The sequence below is a fragment of the Lingula anatina genome, chromosome 1 (assembly GCF_051362555.1).
Source record: "Lingula anatina isolate TDL-2025a chromosome 1, LinAna3.0, whole genome shotgun sequence".
Classification (NCBI taxonomy): domain Eukaryota; kingdom Metazoa; phylum Brachiopoda; class Lingulata; order Lingulida; family Lingulidae; genus Lingula; species Lingula anatina.
The window spans coordinates 42391878-42414445 of record NC_141767.1 but is presented as its reverse complement, the minus strand read 5'-3'; the positions used below and the strand labels follow the sequence as shown (position 1 = coordinate 42414445).

The following is a 22568-nucleotide window of genomic DNA, read 5'->3' as shown; positions in this document are numbered from 1 at the left end:
TCCCATTTACTTGTGCCACACCACAATTATTTAACATATAACTCTTTTTCACATCACAAGACAAGTTTCATTAGAAAAAATCGTTTATGTAATATAATTGCTTAAACCTAGTTGCTCTGATTCATTAGATTGCATACAACAGGTAAATCCGGCTCCCCCCCCCCCCCCCCCCCCCCCCCCCCCCCACATATAATTCATTAAAAATACTAAGTTATAATGCCTCAAACCAAATAATATTTTTCCATGCAACAAATATATGCCTAAACTTTATAATAGCAAATTATTAAAAAAATTTGAGGATGGGCACTTTGCCAATGGTTATTCGCACTCATCCTTTGTCTGAAAACTCTCAAATATTGATAGTACTATATCCTTAGCTAATTTATTTGTTTTCAGCTATCCGTTCAGTGAGAGTTTGGATGATGGTGTGAACTACATGAAGACCAGGTGCCCAGGATGGTGTGACAGGATATTTGTCAGCTACAGTGCCAAAAGCATTATAGATGTATGTAGAGAGGCTTTCTGCTTGGTGTTTTGAACCCATAGTTTAAGTTATTGTGAATGTTAAAGCCTGTATATACATCCAAGTTTTAGTTTTTTTAAATATATGTAAACGGTATGGTATTAGTTTCTTAATATTACTTTATTGGTAAAATGGAAAATTTTCATATTTGATTAATCTGTCTTTTCCTAATATAATATTCTTTATTTTCCCTTTGTTTTAGGATTCTAGTGGTCCACCCCTGTATTTGTGCATAGGCAAGGAAGTATGCATGGGAGACCACAAGGTAAGATGGGGCAAAACATGGCATACATATTAGCACATTATTGTGATATACATAGAATTTTGAACTTTGTGCAGTTCCACTGTAAAGAAGAGTTTAGATAGTGAGCTACATCACTATTTAATCTCCTTAGTTTAAATGAAACTTTTACCTCTGTAGCTCTGTGTGTTTACACCATTAGAAATATTGCAGATAATCATCTGACAACTAGATTACAAAGGTTCAGGGGGATCTCTGTGTGAACTAGTTGTCTGATTATGCAAGTCTGACCAATTTTCAGTGCAAAAAAGTTCTAATATAAACATGACCTATGAGAAAATCAACAGCAGTCAAAGTTGCATAATCATTAAACATAAATACTTGTTCATACTTAAAAACTGTTTCTCTTCTATTTTGCAGCCAATCTACCTGTATTTCAACATGAAACACAATGCTGGGAAGATGCCAGAGCTGGTACCCGAGCCTCAGCCTAGTCCTCACATCCCCCTACGCAAGATCCTCTCCATCAACGGCGAGGAGGTGGAACCGGAAAAACTGGATGAAATCAACATCCATGACTATGCCACATTTGAAAAAGAACAGACTCTGCACCCCATAACACGGCAAAGTTTTAAACGTAAGGGAGACAGTGAGGGCATGAATGGGCGATCTTTTCATGACATTGCACGTGATGTGATGAAAGAGGCAGGCGTTCTGTCATATTGGAAAACGCACCCTGGGTATAGCAGCGTGCGACGCAACAGGCACCACAGTTCATCCTCGGAGGACGAGTTAAGTGAAAGTCAGTTAGAGGAGGAGGACAGTTTAACTGAAGTGGAACTGGATCTAGAAGATGACCACAGCGAAGAGAAGACCAGGGATGATGGTGGCGGTGTTGGTCAAAGTCAAATAGCCTCAGGTCAGACACCCTCTTTACCCCCTCCCACTAATGGTCAGTGCACTGTCCAGATCAGTGATGACCAGTCACTTGGGGGGGAGGAAGACCCAAAAAGTGATGTTGTTGTACCCCAGAATGGCACTGATGATTTAGTGCCAATTAAAACACCTGTTACTGTGGATAACGTTGGCAAGCACAATACAGACAACGGTAAAAGTAACATAGGTGCTTCAAATCACAGTGCAGGGCCGGAGCAAGTTGTGGTTGTTGCACAGCAGCAGGCTGAGCATGCACAGCCTGCACGGCGGAAAATCACACGCCACAGACATTTATCGTCTTTGTCTCGGAGCGAGGGTTGCCCTTGTGGTTGTGTACTGCAGTGATGTGCTTTTGATGTTGTCTTTCACTATCTTGGTGTAAGTGCATGGTCTTTTGTTTTTTTATTTAGATTTTGCTGTTGGTCATTACTGTCAAAGTTGTTTGTGTTATTGATATTTATTATTTTGATTTTTTTAATATGAATGTGTTTGAATTGTATGCAGTCAAGTTGAATCTTAAAGGCTACTAGTAGGTTTACATATTGAACTTTTGAAAAGTTTTCTTTTATTAAAATAATATCCATAGACGCATCATTTTGCTTAAATGATTTATCAGGTATATTTGAATAACAATTTTTCTTATGATTTTATTGAATGAAACATGGCTGAAACTAGCATATTGGATTAAGTAGTGACAGATATCTTTGCCTGTTTAAATTGTTAACAATATATATATATATATTTTTTTAATGTTGTTGCCTTAGGTGTTGCTCGTCATCTTTTAAGCACACATTGTGTGAATTTTTGCTATAAATTTTATGTTTGTGGAAAACTATAAGCATGTGCAGTCCTTGCAAGGGAGAAAAACAGTCCACATCCACAATTCTGTCTTGCATCTTAGATTTTTGTAAATACACTATCAACTTTGCAAAATGTACAAGAACATGTGGATCTGTTGCCCAGAATGCAATGCTTTTGTTTGTCCATGTTTTTATTTTTCCCCTTGTTCTGCTTTCCCTGTCAATCACAGCTCAGAACGGCCTTACACTGTTTCCAACTTATTTATTGGGGATGCACACTTTAGTGCATACACAATGACACGCACACAAACTGTTCTTACAGAATGACTATTCTGATGTTAAATCGACCTCCTTTGTTCCGTTGCATTATGAGTAACACATCTTTAAGTTTTATACAAAAAAATATCTGGGCATACTGCAGTAGGAGTAGAAAAAAACACCTTATATATACTATTAATCTTGCTTTTCATAAATTAAGATAACTGTGCAATCTTAATTTCTAGGTGTGGCCGAAGCAGCGTCACATAAAGCAGTGAGGTTGAAGGCCACAGACTGCTATCCACAGATCAAGATAACACAGGTGAACACCACCAAGTATCTCCATATACGCACCAGTAAAGATGCCTCGGTCCAGGTGTTCCGGGAAACCTCAGTATAGCCACGACATCCTCCTGTTGATGCGAAACTAGATCAGGACAACTACAACACCAAACCATTACTTCTCACGATATTTTAATTACTCTACATGCCTTTGTGGATGTGTTCTGTTATATTTCCTCTTGAGGTGTGTCGTTTTCACCTATCACCAAAAATCATTTCCATAGTGTATTTAAAATTTCATGGATAAGCTTTTCTTGCTGTCTAATTTTCATGAGTATTCCAGCTTGGAATGCACATCAGACCAAGTAGTTATCAGGGGCCTTATACTTGTTATTTATTTCATACAGTGTAGCAGGTTAGAACAAACTGTAGTTCTCTTCTGCCTCTTGGATGTTTCATTTTATGCTTCTGCTTTTGAAACATGGAGGACAAATGTAGCTGAATTCATGTGCTGGCCACCCCCTTACCTCAGCTGTAAATACACTGTAGATGCTAGGACATAAAATTTTGTGTAGGCCTAATTCAATGTTATTTTCCCTAGCTATAGAGATAGCTATAAAAGTAAGTATTTCTGTATAAAATGTAGTATATGACTCCTTGAAGCGAGACCTTGTAAACATGCAAGGATCACATGTCAGTGATAAAGCTTAAAAGTGTTGATATGAGAAGTGATCCTCTCATTCACTTTGTATAACTGCTGCTTATACATTTTGGTTGTATACAATGTGCAATATTGCAGTGTATTGTTGAACCGAGGAGTTCTGTAATTTGTTAACTGCTTGTATCCATGCACCAACTTATTTAAGGATAATTAGGAGGATGATCACAAGATATCTATACTAAGTCATGTAAATAATATTATTTTTAACACAAACAACTTCATGGAGTCTTTAGATACTATATATTTTATTCATTGTTCCCATCTTTCCTGAAGTATTACTATTTATTTTACTTACCAAAGAGGAAAGCGATATAATGATGGTCAAATAGATTATTCATATTTGTAGATAAGTTTATGACCATGATGATTGAGAAATGGGTAGTGACAAACCTGTCTTCAATCATGCTGTGGACAAATCTAGATTTGATTGTGCTTCGTATCGAATTGAAGCACTTATTTATTATACTTGTTAAGAACATTGTCAATGTGTTGCTGATTCCTTATCTACTCGAAAAGAAAAAATAACAATGATTTAAGAGGGGGGAAGTTAAGAAAGTAACTAGTGTTGTATTTATTCTTTCCTTCATCTTTTTAAATCATGATTGGTAGCATTTCTACATCATACATATCTGTGCACCATCTTTGCCTCTCATAGAGCACAATGTCTTTGGCTCAGTAGCTTTAAACTTTGAAAAAACAAACACTAAAATGCATTAAGAGCAACCAGTGACTCCTTTGTCTACAAATTGGGTCACACCCCATTTAAATAAGTGCTTGAAGCCTTCAGTATTGAGTGTACAAGTGGTCAATGAGATTTGTTTCTTTGCTCTCCTTTTTTTATAATGCTGAAGAGAACTAGTTTGTCAGCTTCCATATGTGTAATTGATGTCTATAAAATTGCTGTTAAATTTCTTAAATTTACAAAACCAATGCATTATTAACACCTTTTGATTTCATAAGTGTAACTAAAATATTATTGTAGAGGCTAGGATTATATGGTTGTATGCCAAATATTATCACTATGATGTTAAATGTGGGTGGCACTATTACCTGTAAAATGTTCATTCAGCATAGAAAAAAGTAGTCCACATCAGATCAGGGTGCATTGTGATTTATAACAATACAGTCTGTGCAAACCTCTGTGTATTTGAATTCTTTCAATATGTAATATAATCATCTTTTTTCTCATACAGCATTCAAGACCAGTGGTAGCCCTAAGCCTCATCTCACTGCATTAAATGCAAGGTACTTTCACAATTACAGTTGAGAATTTCCCCTTTGGTAAGGTTGTCTATGTAAAAAAAGGGGGGAAAACATGGGCACTGGTGTAATATTTAAATATTTATGAAATTATCTTAAGTTTTCTTGTTCATTTAGACACTAAAAATTTGATACAACTATGCTATTGAACATCCTCAGAGTTTTTTTGTTTATCGTCTTTGAAAGTTACATATTAGATAATGCCAACTTACATTTGTGGTGTGTGTGGTGGAAAATGGTGTTGGTATTAGTTAAAAACAGACCATGTGAGGTGGTTTTCTCATTATAAGATTTGTTAGTATTAAAATCTTGCAAATGTGCTGAAATTTTTTAATGGTTAGGGTTCCATTACCATTCCCACAGCAGTGATAAATCATACAATGTAATTTATTGATTTATTTGGATTCATAGGGCTGATAAGGTTATCTGAGCTCAAATTATTTTCTTTCAGATTTATTTTCTGTTATTAGTAGTATTATTAATAATTTTAGTATGAAAATACATACCTCATTTTGGGAAGCTGGTCTAGCTCACAAATTGAAGCCCACTTCTTTGTAATTTAAAAAATATTAATTTTTGCAGGGGGAAAAGTTAGCATCCCTTACCTGGATATCAGAAAATTGAAAAAAAAAAAAGCTCAGATTTCATCAATTTCAGTGATGCAATATCTACAAGCAACAAATTATGGTCTTGAGATTCTGGAACTAGAACTTTCAGTCCGATTTAGATTACTGTGCAGATATACATTGACAGCTCCCATAAAGCTATTGCTAAAATAATTAAGGCTTACCTCTAACTAGTCAGTTTAATCCTTACAACATGTGTAAAGGTTATTCCTAAGGTTTCTGAAACGCAAGAAAGTTTGGAGGGTTCTCACCAGGGTGGGTGGGAGGTGGGGTGGGGTCAAAGGTCCCAGTTCCCAAAAAGTTGGGAGTGTAGGGGGTTTTTCTTGTTAAATGTGTGTACTATCTGGGTACCTGTCTATAGGCTTGTCAAAGTTGAGGACTCTCTGGGCACTTGTGAGAGGTACCTGGGAAGACCAGTGTAAGGGAAGTGTACATACAGCTTATCTATCTGTCATTGTAACTATAAGGTGTACAGACCACTAACAAGTATGATATTAGTTTTGAAATGCAAGGAATTGCATACTCTTTTGTCTTTTTTCCTGTAAAAAAAAATTGGGGTGGGGTTGGGAGGACTAACACGGGTTTGGGTTGTTTGAAACCACATCTTGTCATACTTGTTAAATATATAAATAATAAATGTCTTTTAACTTTCTGTTTGGTTTTCATTGTTCATTTCAACTCAATACTTCATTTATGTATTTTGAAAGTTTTACTATTAGTACTAGTTTTACCTTATTTCTTGAACTGTAAAATTGAAAGGAAGATGCCAGTGTACAACAATATATCTTATTTTTATGAAAAGCCGACAAATTTCATTGGAAAATAGTATTTTATTTTTTGTTTGCATCACCGCCACAAAATACAGTTTTAACTTGCCATGTGCATGTACCCTCTGGCAAGTAAACAATTCTCTACAATCTTTTCATTGTTCAAAAACTGTTAATGTTATATAAAGGCTTGTGCATCACATCCATGTGCAGTTTCTTGACAGACTGATGAACAACATTTTAAATGGATACTTTCCGCTAGCAATTTCATTTGGCATCAATTAGGATTCCCAATACTTCATTTAATCATTTAACATAGTGATTATTACATATGTATTATATATAACCTATACATCCCTCCTTCCTTCACCTGTCCTTGTTTATGATTTTTTAATTTAAAGGAAAACGCATATATACTGGGCAAGTTACAATGATAATATCTCCCATCCAAAAATGAATGTTTCATATTAGTGTGTGTAACAGTGTGATGTAATAAAATGTAAGTTAGAAAGTGGCCTGTTACACATTAATACCCCGTTCAAACTGCAGTCATTTAACCGGTTAAATAGCGAATTAGGTCAAGATTCGAATTATTGCGGTAGTCTGAATGCATGAGGATTTTTGTAAACCGGTTTCCAAAAATCCTACTAATGAGCTGGATTCTCTCCAGCGATTCGGTTACTCTACCGGAAGGGCCACCTGTTTAGATCGCACTGCGCATGCACTAGCAAATCTCGTGGGAAAGAAAAGCAACATGCCAGGTCAGTGGACCCACACTCTCCATCGAAACCCGGCTAGTCTCCTTCTTGTATCCGTCAAATTCTTCCTGTTCTTACTTAATTCTTCCTTTTGACGACTTTTGGGTTAAATTTGATGTTCCAAAAACAAACACACGAGAAAAAAAACTGAGTGCGAGAAGAGCAATGATTGGCGCCATTTTTTGTTTTCATGGATTCTGCGCATGCGCGATTCTTCAAACCGGAACCTCCACCTGAATTTTCAGTGCACGATTCGGTTTCCCTCTTGCTGTGTGTGGCCAGACAACCGAATCGAATTTTTCACCCTTAATTCGCATTGCAAAAATTCGGATATTTCAGATTGTAGTGTGAACGGGGTATAACATTACTAGTATATTGTTCTATATATTTGAGCAAGTTCAGGCTACACTTGACAAACTGTGTGTGGATGATGCTCTTTTTGCCATCTATGCATTTAAAAGACACCAAACAACATTACTCTTAACAGACATTAAATTTTTGTTCCTTTAAATATCTCAAAGTTATGTATGATCATTGATATGCATTCTAGATCTAGTCACATTAGTTTAAATCATATATGGAGTCAATCAATTTCTATAAGACCCCCATGTTCCATTAACCTATATTTATCACATGTGTACAACAAAACATCAGTTGTGTTTGGCACATACACAATTGGATACAGAACCTGGAATGAGCCTGTAATAACATCCTGTATATGAGTTAAATCATAAAATCATTACGATCTTTCACTGGACTATGACATTAATTTGATTTGTCCTTCATGCTCTAAGGCCATATTGTCTTACATTCCAGGTAATAAAAATTTAGCTACCAATATAAACCCACCTCCATTTGAAAATGAATGACAGCATAGAAAAACTAAACTGACAAAAAACACCACCCTTTCCCCTACTGCTTGGCACATTTTATCATGACTTTGATAGCTCCTCCTGCACCAGTTCTAGAAGTCTCAAAGGCCTGTAAGGACTCCTCCAGAGTGAAGTGATGGGTGATCAGAGGCTTCACATCCACTGCACCAGAGGCAATCATCTCCAAAGCTGCTGGGTAGCTGTAAACAAATGTTGCAAGTAAACCTACTTGACTGCTTAAATTTTGATGTGTTTCCATAGATGTGTTTGTATATTAGATTATATGAAATATGTTAGTATTGTATGAAATCAGTAAGTCTATTGTTATCACTCAATCACCACTGCTCTCTATTTATCTGTACGTGCACACACACACACACACACGTCTTAATTTTTTTTACCATAAATGTATCAAATAATCACTGCACATTAGATATATGATTTTGTTTCTTTGTGCCAGCTGAAATAAGAATATTAGACAAGGTAATGGATTCTTGACTATATATTAGCACAGACTTATCTTATGAAAATAATAAGATTTACACATAAATATTTACTACTGATGTATTATGCCCTTTATTCAAATGCACATTAAGCAGTACAAACTAAATTTTCTTTCACTTATACTATATTCAGAGATTCATAATTTCTTTACCAATTGGCATATCTGAACAGTCCCCTTATGTCCACCTCTCTGCAGGCAGCGTTGACCACAGGAAGTTTGATCTCCGCTGGACCAAGACCCACCAGCATCAAAACTCCACCAGCCTTGGTTGCCTGAAAGTTAAAACACTATCTCATTATTTTCACAGATGTACTAAAAACAGGGGTGAATCCACAGGCATTTTCTGACAGTTTTCTAAATTATCTTTTTTTTTTTCTTTTTTGATCAATCCTCCATTTTTAGTCGTCTTCAGACAGAAAAATTAGATACCTGTCAATGTAAAATTGAAAATCTGATCGTCTTCCAGAAGACCCAGAAGACAGCCTCAATTCACCCATGAAAAAGTGGCTTCACAATACCCTGAGTTCCAGTGGGTTGCAAAGCATACCTATCTCCTCCCAAGTCCACGAATAGCTGCTGGGAGAATGCTCATAGACAAGACATATGGCATGAAATTTTGGAACTAAATAATCCATTGTATATTTCTTGAAAATTTATGTTCTACATGTAGTAAATTCATAAACAGTCAAAAGGAATGGTTGAAATATTGTTTGTAATGCAGTTCTTTATATTCTTAAAAAAAAATACATCAAGCAAACATACATATATTCCTGTCTGGATACTTGATTCTGCTCCACTGCATTCAATGGTTATATCTGGCATTTCTCCGAGAGCTGTCTCCACCTGTTTTGCCACAGCTTTGGCATCTTTGGTGTTCACTAGGACTATAGAATCTGCACCCATTGTCTTGGCAACAACTAACCTTCCTTCAGATATGTCTGAAAAACAATGGTACATGATTTTGATAAAATGATATTTAGAAAAGATTTTACAGTAATGGGCTTACAAAACAATTACAGACTAGTGTTTGTGGCTGAAAAGTCTTCTTCTGATCATTTGAAATATGCCACAATAATACATAAATAACAAACAAAAAATAAAGTTACACTTATAACTCAAGAAAACATATACATCAAAGAAGAGAGTGGCACACGTTCCAAGATGATGGTTCAAAAACATAAGAGAGACTAAACTCAAACAAATCAAAATAATCTGAAATGAGTGCATTACCTGAAATGCAGACTTTGGAGGCACCCATTGCTTTTGCTGTCAACATGTTCACCAGTCCAATGGGACCTAGATTATAGATCATGATCAAATACATTAGATATCCGTCTACCGGATGATCTTAACTTTTACTTCATGTGGCACAGGGGTGGAATTTTTCCTAATCTCACTTCAACCCAATTGAAAGGCATCTGCTGGCTCAAAAGCAGACACAAAACCAATGTTACTTCAAACAAACCAATTATAAAACATAATATTTCACTCTTCATGCACTTAATTTACCATAAATTTTCTCAAACATGCCACGCAGCAGGACAGTTCCATAATCAATTCAGAAACAAATCACCTTTGCACATTATACTGGTAAGGTGCTTTTGGAACACCTAGAAGACAGCCTAACCCCCAACCTCACCCCACTCCCCATTTAATATAGTATGATCATAAACTACCTGCTCCACAAATGAAGACTTTACTCCCCAGTGATACTCCAGCTCTCCTGCAAGCATGGACTCCCACAGACAAAGGCTCTAGCAAGGCTCCTTCTTCGTAACTCACATTATCTGGCAGTCTGAAGTCAAGAAATCAAGACATAAGATATTATTGAAAAATCCTTTCAAGTCTCTAATTCTTCACATTACAATTTGATCATGTACTTTGTAAGAAATTAAAATATTTTAGCTGGAAAATGTAAAAATATGAAGGCAAATTAATGAGAAAATCTCAAAGCTACTCTTGTGGCAATGTGATAAGTACAAAATATGTGCAAAGCCACATAGATAGAGTGCTGTATTCACATTCAGTTATATTTTCCACCTTACATGCCCTTTTATTCAAGGATTTGACCGTAAGCATTGTTCATACACAAAGGAAATGATTTTCAAAAGAGGTAGGGGGCTAAAAAAAGAGGGGAAAGGCAAGATTTTCTGAAGGGCTACATTCAACCCTACTTTCAAAGATAAGAGGAGACTGTCCCATATGGCCCAAAAATGCAACAATCCTATATTCATAAAGAGAAGAAGTTTTGTATTCTACAATAGTTATTGACTTACTTAAAACAGAAGTCAGCTGGGTGTGTGTACAATCTTGTTAGAGTGCCGTGATAAGGAGGTGTGGCACAAAACTGCATTTCACGGCAGAGATTATAGCGACCAGTCTTGCAATAATTACACACACGACACGGGACTCCAGGCTCAATGGCTACTCTGTCACCTATGTTGATGTTAGATACAATAAAACTTTCATCAAAGCAACAGATAAAATTTAATTATTTCCAATCCAATATTTCAGCGTCTTTCTTGCATTGTAACCTCTAGCTAAAATGTGTACACCCTCCCTTCCCTTTACCAGGATACTGGAGTGGAAAACACTATTATTGTAAGTGAGTGTATAACAGAACTGATGAAATTCTTTACCTATTGATGTCAAAACCTTTGAATCTCTGCTCTTGTCAAGCTACTCTGTTTTTATAGCAACAGGAATTTTTCATACCATATATAGTTACTTTTACCAGTTGACTCTGCTGCAGTGAAAATGGTACAAGACCATTTTAGTTTCTGTCATTAAAAATCATACAGTTCTAGAAGGCAAAGTATTATTTCTGAAATTATCTTCAGTGCACAGTGCATGTGCTTACCGACTTTTAAACTGGTGACGCCAGACCCAACTTTGCAAACTGTGCCTGAAGATTCATGGCCCAACACCATGGGTGTGGTCAGAACAAAATCACCAATCCGGCCATGTTTCCAATAGTGGACATCAGAGCCACAAATTCCAGTGGAGTGCATAGAAATCTGGACCTCTGGAGAACAAATGAAATTACAGATTGAATAAATATACATAGGCTTGCCATTTAATGTATCCTAGACTCTAAGAAAAAAAAGTGTTCCACTTAAATCAAGTCAATTTGCTTGTTGCAATTAGTGCAGGTCTTTGAACAACTGAAGCATGTGACATATTGGCCATTATCCTTTTAACAAACTGATACATTGTCTCACACTGACAATGGTGTGTGTGTGTGTGTGTGTGTATGTGTGTGTGTGCACAATTGTAAAAAAAAAAAAAAATAGGGGTGTGTGTGCACAATTGTAAAAAAAAAAAATAGGGCCTTTATTACCCTTTACCAAAGCCGCAGATAAATTATGTGCACTTTTCTCCAACAGTAGAGAATTGTGTCATGAATTAGCTAGAGACATCTGTGCATAGCTAGTATATAGGCCCCTATACGTGCATGCATGCTTGTGTGTGGGTTCTTTATTACCTCCTGGGCCTGGATCCTTCACTGGGAATTCTTCCTAAAATGTGGCAAAAGAAAGGAATAAATATAGGTATGATCATTATATGCAACACTGGGTTCAGGTACTAATGTACAAGTTCATTACTAGAGGAAAAATAGAATCAACAGGACTATAAGCTGCGAGGCCCCGGGCAGAGCAATACCCACGCCTACTCTCTCTCTCTCTCCCGCCCTCCCGCCCCCCCCCCCCTCCACACACACACACACACACACACTTCATGATACTTTTTTCATTTTATCTTTGTAAAGTGACAATATTTTTTTTATTCATCCAAGGAAGGGTGAGCCTTTTTCTTCAACCAGTCCATCAGAAGTGACTTACTTTCCCTTCAGTCAGTTTCGATAAGTACATGTACAAGTAGCACACAGACCACAGTTGGCACAAATATATCTCTATCTTCTAGTTACATAACGTGCCACATGAATATCAGAGACGTGTAGAGATAACTGCAAGTACACAAGCCATGATCCATAGTGCAGTGACATAATATCCATATCGCAAGCGTACTGTACCTGTACATGTATTCGTAGATTCGCCAAGTCGAAGGGTTCAGCGTGGATTACCCCTGGTCAAGAGCAAACTCGTCAGTCCTTTAATGTATTTAAAATGCACTCATCACTCTCAACATTTTCAGATACACAATACATTTACCTGAAATTATGAGCAAACAATGACAGTTTAAGATCTTACCAAACGCATGTCATCTTCTGCATAAAGCACCGCGGACAAGTTTGAGTCTCCCATCTTGCCGACTGCTTGTGGGCGTTCTATACAGGGTAATTAGGTCAAAGAGCCGCGGTATCGCGGTCTCAGAGCATCGTTGTGTTCAGACTCATAAACTCATAATATATATGTTACAACAGCTGCATTCTGAGATCGTAGCAATTTCAGGCCGATTGTGTGAAGTTTGAAGAGCTTCGGAGACGAGTGTCATCTCAGGGCAGGAATATTTGCACTGATGATCATGTAAAAGGTGCTATTTTTGTAATTTGCAGTTTTCACAAAAAAGAGTGACATCGTTTTCTCTTCCCTATCCCCCCTCCCCCCCCCCCCCACACACAAATGATCCACATGACCCCAGTGTTCTTTCTTTTTTTTATCAATGTTCTTTTTATGTACTTTGTTCTATATTTGTTTAATAATGCTAGGATTTTAACTCTCACGTTCACTCTTGAAATACCCCTATTGTATGTTTCCAAGTGAGGGATATAAAAAAATCCTCTTTTATTTATTTATTTAGTTATTTATGTATTTATCTATTTTTTAAACAAAATCAACGTTAAATTTACATTAATTTTTTCATTGATAGTATGAAACAGTCTAAGCAAAAGCTTAGAATGGACGCCATACATTAATTATTAGATTCTCAGGAAGTAGAACTGTTTGCACGTCATATATAGGCCTAATGAAAACTTAAACGGATGGAAGGGGAAAAATAAAATGGATGCCCTAATAGAAGTAGGCCCTACCGAATAACTATGGTGTAGATCTAACAAAAGAAAGTTCATAATATTAATTGAATTTTATTCAAAGGGTAAGGGAGATTGCGTGTTTTGGTTTTTTTTTTTTTTTTGACTTTGCACTTAATTAGGTCCTACCAGTATTTATTCCAAAACGTGTTTACCAGACGTTGTGTGATCGTTTAGAGCAATTTACAGAGAGCACGTGCAGAAAAAAAGAACTCTTGTATAAATAACCAGGCCTATATGTGTAATTAATAAGGCCGCAAAATTGCGAGCGGCATTTTTAAAAACTTTTTAGTATCGAGGGTGGCGAATTAGGTGGGAGGAATTGTATCTTTAAGAATTATTATCGTTGACGAAGAGACTAATCATAGAAAATTAACTGATAAATTTAACAATATCCTCTCTTTTAGCAAAAAAAAAAAAAAAAAAAAAAAAAAAAAAAAAAAAAATTTAAATAAACGGAAAGTTCTAAATAGACTGCTGAACATTGCGTCGGGTTTTTTTTACCCCGCCCTGGGCATCTTTAAGCTGATTTCCACGCGTAAAAAATAAATCTAGGAAAGTCGCCTTTTTCTTTTTTTTATTTATGATTGTTTCTATTTTTTATTGTTTTTGCGTTTAATGCAGAATGAATTGTCTCAATAATTACGAGAAATTAAAGTTCTTCAATTGACAGCCAGGGCCTATTAGTGTTGGTGCGGTTTTAGGGGAATTGAGGAGTGGTGTCCTACACTAGATTAACTTTAAACTCGGTCGTATCATACTAGGCTGTAATGTCATTGTTTGATAAAATATTCGTCTGTAAAGGATGTTTCACAGACAATTCTGTTGTAGACGCAATAATTTTTTGTTTAACTGTATTAAATGCGTTTTTTCGGACAACTTCACGTCGACAAAAACACGGAAAGGCAGCGCATGCGCATTTGTTAATCCATCCAGTCAGTGACGGCAATATGGCGGAAGAAATAGAACAAGAAACTTTAAAATTGAAAGGCCTTTCTTTGTCTGTGCTTGTGGAGGAGGCTTTAGATGATGTCCTCGTGGTTTACCTGGAACATGGAAGCAAAAGATTCCGAGGTGTTTTACTGGATGCAGATAAGAGGTAAGCAAATAAACATTAGATATTTAGACGGGGTGTCAGACTGGGCAATGAATGGGTGAATTATTTTGTGTTTAAGAATTTATTTCGTACGTGTTTATAGATGTAATGAAACTATATATCCGTATCATTGTAAATATCTGTTTTTGATTTCAGAAATATACCCTACGGTATTTGCATGCCAAGTGTGCCCACAGTAGAGAAAACGTGTCCAGAACAAAACCCCTCCCACACTTTGTCCTTGGACACTGCTGTGTCAGAGAGTGCTGTGAAGCCTGAATCATCTGCAGTAACACTGAGACATACTTTCAATCAACACAATGAAGAAAACACAAGCACTGAGTTGACTGCAGCAACTACAACACCAGTCAAACGTTTATGGGACAAAAATATTCGAAATATGCGCCTGCGACCTCGACAGATTTTGTGTGCCAAGTGCAAAGTGCCATGTAGGGAATACAAAAACAAAGACAGTCCTACAGATCCGACAAAAACTTCAGCTGAAACTGCTAAAAGAAAGCTTCCATTAGAACCTCAGGTGCAATGCAAAAGGCTGAAAACTACACACTCACAGGATCAAAAGAAAACTAGTCCCATTATCAAAATTTCTTTCACTAGCCCAGAAGGCCAAGGGACTGTGGTGCAAATTCCTGCAAAGCCACAAAAAGAAGGAAGTGTCTCAGATGGATCCCGTCTGGATTATGCCCACAAAAAAGCCAAGAAAGCTCTGAGAAAGGCGAAAGAAAAAGCCTGCCAGCAGGTATCAGGCTTAACACACCATTCTCATCGACACAAGATGAAACATAAACACAAACACAAATCAAGAGATATGGATGAAAAGACAGTGAAGGCACTAGTTCAAAGTAATATCCATGTAAAAAGTGCATCTGTGCCATTGAAAAGAACAAATGATACTGGTGTGGAAAGTGCAAATATTCCTAATTGCAGTTATGACAATAGCAAGGCTGTGAGTCGCTTTGGGTTAAGGCAGAGAACAAAAACAAAGGTTTTTGAACCCAACATCCAAAGCAGCAAAGTAACAAATTCCTCAATGAGAAAGAAAAAACAAAATGTACCAGACAATGTCTCAGACTCTACCTCTACAACCTCTGATGCCACAGATTTTGGTGACTTCCCAGGTGAAGAGATTAAACATTTGACTAGATTGGAAACAGTCCGCCCATTGATGATGCGAATACAAACCAGAAATGTTTACAGAAGTGTTAATAAACTAGGCAAAGCCATCTGTGTGGGAGATGTGGTATGGGGAAAAATTCAAGGTTTTCCATGGTGGCCAGGGAGAATATTAAGAATAGCACTCAGTCAGCGAGACAATGGAATGGTGATCACAGAAACAGCCCATATATCTTGGTTTGGGTCAAAAACCATGTCCCACATAAAGTGTTTAGATCTGTATCCCTTCTTAGAGGATTTTGGATTGAAATTTGACAAGAAAAAGCGAGGGTCTTACAAAGTGGCTGTCAAGTTGGCTACTATTGCAGCCCAGAAATGTGGCAATGAACAAAACCCTGTGGTAATAGATTAGAGATACAGATGACAGTCTCATTTCTTTAATCAAATGAAGTTGGGGGTGAAGGAATCTTAACAAATGACATTTCTGGCATCAAAATATGTATTCTATTTTGTACTATGACAAAAAGTATTGTTTTTAGTGTAGAATGGTCTGTTGCAATTAAAAACTGGTGGTTAAGGCCACTTTCTTATCTCAGATTATAATGGTGCTTATTATAATGGGACATGTTATGAAAAACGTGCTGCTCACTCTTATTAATTAGAAATATAAAACCAGAAAGGGGTTCAGTTTTTGCAATAAGTGTAATTATGTGACACAGTTAAGTCTGCTGAAATGGCAAAATAATATCAGTATTTGTTTCTTTCATTTTAAATGAGATGTTTGTTATTTGGAATCTAAGGCAACATGGGGGTATGCAACTGATATCAGATGGCATTCCTACCAGTACTTCACTGAGAATACTTACATTGTGGTATGCCAATCTGCTATTTAAGAATACTCTTGAGGCATGCATTTTCTCTTTTCATAGGACCTCATTGGATGATCATAGTGGTTTTCAAGTCTGTTTATTATATGTAATTATTATAGACATAATATTGTAAGTGATGTTAACAATGTTCAGTTCTTGTTTATAATGTATACAGTATTTTGGGGCAGTCAGGCGTGGTACATATATATTTTCTTTCTTTTTTTATTTTTTGGTAAAAAAAACTGAACTACATATAATGATTTCCTCATTTTATCAGCCTTTTATGTTAAGCGATGAACATCACATTAGGGATGAAGGTATTGGATACAAGTTATGAATCAGGCACTGACTGAACACATTGAAGTACAAAGCAAAAAAAAATTAAAACTATTTTCATCCATTATTTTTATGTGGCTACCTAGTCGATATGTCAAAAGATTTAGCATGTTTAGTATTACTTTGCTTTTACAAAAGTTATATTTTGTTTTCCGGGTACTTATGCATGGTTAATTTGATCAAAATGAACTTAATCTGCGTGATCATTGATGACATCAACTTGGAGACGAAGTTTACCATCAAGTCTCTAACTCATGGCTTATAAACTTAAGAGAAATAGAGAGCATGTTTTTACACACATGCTTTTATTGACAACTAGTATAGAGAAGATGCTGTTCCTTCCGCACTCATTATTTAATTTGTACTTGTCCGTTTAAAAATATTTTGTTATTAAAATTGTACTTAAAAAAAGTCACAGTTTTGCTTTAAATTTCTCAGTAACATCTTTTAATTCTAAAATGGGTTGAGTTTAAAAAAAAAAAAACAGTTACGTTTTTTTGTTGCTTCAGTTTCCTGTAAATTCATCCAATATAAATTTTCAATCCCCAGGCTTTACTGTTCTGAAGGTTTATTGATGTATTTTGAATAGAAGATTTAAAAAAACTAACTTGAAACTGTCCAGAAAATATTTCAAACTTGTTACATATTAAAAGGCAAGCTTGTCATTTTCATAAACATTCTGCCCTAGACTTGAGGTGTGTCCCATACTGTTCATCTCTGTGAAGGAGGAGATCATGCAGGGCTATTAAATACCTGCCGCAAAACCATGAGTACTATTATTTTACATATACAATTGTAAAATGTACTCTTACAAGCAAGAAAGCCAAAATTAAGAAAATGATTTCTTGATACAAATACAATATAAGCACATTATATTCTGTAATTACAACATCCAGCACTTTTATTTATTATAATCATAATCTATATTTCTATACATACAGCAGTAATAAATTACTTGAATAAGTTTACAACTAACTGTAAGAGGTACAAATTCCAAATAAAACAACCAAAACCTTTAGCAAGGACCTTGCAATTTGGCAAACAGGTGTGCCTTCACATGGATAATATTGGTAGAGCTATTTACCAGCAATTATGTTCCCTCTCATGCCAGATGATTCATGCTTGTGTACCAAGTGCCAGCCAGTGGTATACTAAATATTTTCATGTGCAACTGTCTGTGTTGCAAGTCAAATTAATAGACAAAGCAGAAGTTTGTTGAAAATGATTAGGACAATAATAGCGCTTATTTCATACACAGTTTACAGGAACATAGCACCAATTACAGATACGGAGACGACCAGCTCATACATCTTTATTTAAACATTTCTCTTAAATCAAGATTTTAGGTAATCTAAGACAAGAGCAAATCAATCTGGTCAGTACACTGTAGACTGAAAGAAGGACTGTCTCAAAAAGAAATGTATGAGCATGATTATTTTAGTTCTTTTCAGAAATCAAGTAGAGCCAATCTTGTTTTGTTCTCATTTAGCTGCTGCTCTCTCTGCTTGTGTCAGCATCTCATCCCACTTTACAAACTGACGGGATATCAAAGCTACCTGCCCAATTGTTAAGAAAAAAAAACTACTTATGATGTTAGAGTTCAAATAAACATCCAAAAGGATTTTGTTAAACCCTAATTTATACGTATCTAATTTTATATAGCAGATACAATATACAGGTTAATGCATGAAATACAATGCAGCAAAAAGTTAAAAGAAGTTTACTCTAAAATGCAGGTATTGGTTTGCAGTTGATAAAGGATACAATACTGTTGTATGACTGCAAAAGCTTCTTGGTCTCTTCAGATAATTCACAGGTTTTGTCCTGAAACACAAATTTTTCTTCTTAAGAATTCCAGTCAAATTGTGTGAATTTTACTCAAATTTTCACAGCACTGACCATGACTCTCTCCCCTAGCATACACTTTCTATCAATATTATAGCAATTAAGTGATAAGTTAGACATGCTATTCACAGAAAACAATCAACAACAGTTTATGAAACTTTGTAAAAGGTGGCATATTTGGTATGTGCAACATATACACTTGACTGAATGCTCCCATGCCACCAACTTATGTTGAGATCCACAAAGAATACATACAATATTACATGCTTGCCTTTGGAAGGCTTCACTCAGCTGCCTTTATATTATTTAAGTAAGAAAGCAATTAAAATATTACCTGTTGTTCTATTTGCACTTGGCTTAGTAAATGTAATTTCCCTGCTAAAGATGGAGCAGCTGTAAAAACAGTGCATAAATTCATTATCACAATGTAATGATCAGGCAGGTTCTAATATGACATCATAAGCATCATCAAAATTGTAACAGAAATGATTCTAAAAAAAAAAAAAGGCATATGTTAACTCAATAATTATAAAGATATTGCTGCTTTTTATTCTTACAGAAAAATTATGCTATTATTCAACTGATTATCAATTCTATCCTTATAACTTAATATTTTCCAGAAAGGGGAAATATGAATGTCTTTTAAACATGCTAAGCAACAACACCATAAGAATTTCTACTCACCTTTAATGTGTTCACTTTCAAAAACATCTGTTGATTTGTGTATCTCTTCTAAATCTTTGGCTAATTTTTTAATATTTTCTTCTTCTGGAAACAAAAATGTAAATAAATAAAACAAAGATCATTTGCTTGTTAAATTGATTAATTAACTACAAATATCAATCATTTTTCGTTTGTTATAAAACAAACACAACATTTCGTTTATTTTCAAAAATTCTTATTTGGTCAAAGCAGATAAAAATTTTGGTCAAAAAGTTTGGATCTATTTTTGAACAATTTAATTTGTGAATCGGGTCTCTGTGTGTATTATTTTTTTAGTGGTAACAGACTATACCTACAGAAAAGTGACAGTTCTGCTTTTTTTTTTTTTTTTTTTTTACTTACTACATATACCCATATATGATTAAAATTCTGAAAAACATACCTGCTAACAATATGTTTGCTTTGGCTTCATCAGTTAATGCAAGCTCATCAGCTGTTTTGGGATCTAGATAGCTTTCAATTTCTGAAACTGAAATGAAATGGGAATTGGACAATAGGAATAACAACTAATGTGCATCCATTATATGAATATAACAAATGTTATAGAATAGTATTATAAAACCTACTTCTGCAAGAAAAAACTTTCACATTGATTATTGCTCGATATTTACTTTGAACTAATATTCCTGTCTTCGGACTATAGGATAAATATTGCTGTTAATGTATTAAAACTGTAACACTTACGCCTTTTTAACACTTGGGATACTTTTGTCTTACCATCTGTTGCAGATGATAATTTATTGTGATGTTCTGAAAGTGCTTCTACACACTAAAACAAACAAGAAATAAAATGACGTCAGTTCTGGGTTTTAAATATTACCTCTTATTGCATTCTATGCTACACACTGCTGTAAAAGTTCAGAACAAACTACAGTCATCCCAAACCTTCCTACTCTCAGGGGTTTGCCATGAGACTCATAAATTTAACCTAGTTCTCATGGACTGTTCAATATTTATTTTAACTTGTAGTGTGAAGGAAAAATAATAGGTCATCTAGTTAATTCTTATAGCTGAAAAAAATACATAATAAAGAAGAAAACATAAAAAAAAAAGATAATAAATTATGTCTGGTGGTTCAATATATTTGATTATTATACTGGAACTAAAATTAAGAATTAACGCCATCTAAAAAGTGGGACCTCTCTATCCAGAACTTAATTAATGTACGACTTACTTTACTATACAAAAAACCACACAATTCTCATGGAAAATTGCAAAAGTCTGAGTAAATAACAATATTGCCCATATGAGAAACAAAATATATCAGGCTCCAGCAAGAGGTTTGAGAGCCTTCCACAGAGCCTTTGGTAACACTTATCTGCAAAATTTTCACTAACCAACTTTAGTTAGTTTCATTGTCTTGCATTATTTATACCTATCTTAATATTGTCTTTTATAACCAAAGAAGATAAAACATGTCTCATTTGACAATAAGAATCCTCCATTGTAATCTCAATGATTTTGACCAAATCTCAAGGATCTTTTTAATGTAAATATTTTTCCACCTCAGAGGTTTTAAGGTCTGTTATCCAAAACAATATTTCACTTTCTATGGACCACAGTGTGCATGCTTCAAGAAAATATGCCAAGAGTAGGGACTCTCCAGTAAACTGAGATTTACTGTGAAAGAGGTGGAACTTTAAATGAAACTCTGGAAGGTAAATGAATCTAAACACCTAGTGAGTAGCATGAGCGCATAAAAAAAAAAAAAAATCATGATTGAGACCTGATAAAAGCGGAGAAATCGAAAAGAAAACATATGTGAAAATTACTCAATTGGGTAGAGACAGCTGTTTCACAACACTAACAATAAGTTCTGCAATTAGTGGTAATATCATAAATCCTGCCACACCAGTTATGGACAGAGTCCACACTATGAACACTCACCAATCTTACCACATGATGATGCAATAATCCTCATTGGAATGCCAGTAGGGAACATGAAAATACTAGGAACTAACCAAGGAGTACAATATGGTAACGAATTGCAACCTTTCACCTGTTAGATTTGCACCGCAATCACCTGCTTTTGTGCAACCTATTACACAACCATTCAAAATGATGACTTATGTGGATTATGGTTCGAAAATTGACAATATAGCCAAAAGTATTAAAATGATGTGTGAGAAACTGGAAAAAAACTAGATGATATTGAAATTGAATGTTCTGAAAGGAAGATAGAAAATGTAACTAGCCAAGTAGTTGTTTTGAAAAACATAGTGGATGAAACAGAGAAAAGTATAAAATTTTCAAATGTCCTGTACGCAAATAAGAAACAAAACAAAGAGATAGATGTTACATTTGCTGAAATAAACAAGAATTCAGAGATTGGAGACTGAAAACTATAGACTTTCAGGAGATCTTTCCAAAATAAATGATTTTTATAAATCTGTACATAGAGATCACTTGGAACTGCAGACCATGGGGGGGGGGGGGGGGGGGAGCTGAAAGTAGAAGAAAATGTGGTGTTTAAATGGGACAAAGCATCCAGGGTAGAATCTACCAACAGTTGCGAAATTCATGAAATTTAAGTAGAGGAAAAGGGTCAGGAAATCAGCATTTACTCAAATAACGAAGAAAACAAAAAGTATGGTATAAACGAACAATTTCCAAATGAAATGAACCTAGAAGTAGCTCATCCTTACTGACCTCCTGTTTTCCACTGCCACACTTAAAATATTGAAGCAAGACAGCTGAATGACACTGGGTCCTTGCGGTAATCGCAGTGACATTATCTAAAATATTCTTCATCGATATCAGCATTGGATTTAGATATTATTTTATCTGTAATTTTTAAAAATATAGCACTGTATAATATTAAGATATTGTAACTATTCTCGTACCTTGGGATATGTAGCATCTTTATCTGCATTGCCAAATACTAGATTTTCTAACAAATCTAATCTAGATTCCATCAAGTCTAAACTCTTTGCCTCCATGATGAATTTGTGAATTGATAGTGAGGCTCATAAGGCTTATGATATTACGAACAAAATGATTGGTCAGATCTATGTGTTAGAAGACTT

General features: G+C 35.4%; 4 protein-coding genes across 8 annotated transcripts in view; 2 read left to right on the top strand and 2 right to left on the bottom strand.

Moving 5' to 3' along the window:
- The window catches only part of LOC106179883 (inositol polyphosphate-5-phosphatase A), a 38869-nt gene extending 32572 nt beyond the window's left edge, over positions 1–6297 (top strand). For 3 of the 4 annotated variants that reach the window (XM_087001075.1, XM_087001076.1, XM_087001078.1), the window contains 4 exons: positions 397–505; positions 726–788; positions 1185–2078; positions 3004–6297. In XM_087001075.1, coding sequence (XP_086857201.1) covers positions 397–505; positions 726–788; positions 1185–2045 — 1033 coding nt within the window. In that variant the 3' untranslated portion in view covers positions 2046–2078; positions 3004–6297. The remainder of the gene's footprint in view (positions 1–396; positions 506–725; positions 789–1184; positions 2079–3003) is intronic. The other variant, XM_087001077.1, reaches the window with a different exon arrangement.
- A 160-nt stretch (positions 6298–6457) lies between these two features.
- LOC106179884 (sorbitol dehydrogenase) lies at positions 6458–12903 on the bottom strand. 2 transcript variants are annotated; one of them, XM_013563685.2, is made up of 9 exons: positions 12761–12903; positions 12034–12067; positions 11410–11574; positions 10826–10985; positions 10226–10344; positions 9780–9845; positions 9312–9487; positions 8700–8821; positions 6458–8244 (listed from the first exon to the last, which is right to left on the bottom strand). In XM_013563685.2, the coding sequence occupies exons 1-9, from the start codon at positions 12812–12814 to the stop codon at positions 8085–8087; spliced, it is 1056 nt and encodes a 351-aa protein (XP_013419139.2). In that variant the 5' UTR covers positions 12815–12903; the 3' UTR covers positions 6458–8084. The 2 variants fall into 2 exon arrangements, with proteins under 2 accessions (XP_013419139.2, XP_086857207.1); XM_087001081.1 differs by lacking the exon at positions 12761–12903 and adding an exon at positions 12589–12698.
- Positions 12904–14447: 1544 nt separating this feature from the next.
- Positions 14448–17335, top strand: LOC106179888 (PWWP domain-containing protein 2A). Its single transcript, XM_013563694.3, has 2 exons — positions 14448–14638; positions 14792–17335. The coding sequence occupies exons 1-2, from the start codon at positions 14490–14492 to the stop codon at positions 16179–16181; spliced, it is 1539 nt and encodes a 512-aa protein (XP_013419148.2). The 5' UTR covers positions 14448–14489; the 3' UTR covers positions 16182–17335.
- A 522-nt stretch (positions 17336–17857) lies between these two features.
- On the bottom strand, positions 17858–22552 carry LOC106179889 (dynactin subunit 3). The gene is made up of 7 exons (XM_013563695.2): positions 22386–22552; positions 20227–20311; positions 19925–20011; positions 19504–19587; positions 19154–19212; positions 18739–18798; positions 17858–18530 (listed from the first exon to the last, which is right to left on the bottom strand). The coding sequence occupies exons 1-7, from the start codon at positions 22479–22481 to the stop codon at positions 18456–18458; spliced, it is 546 nt and encodes a 181-aa protein (XP_013419149.2). The 5' UTR covers positions 22482–22552; the 3' UTR covers positions 17858–18455.
- Positions 22553–22568: the final 16 nt, after the last annotated feature.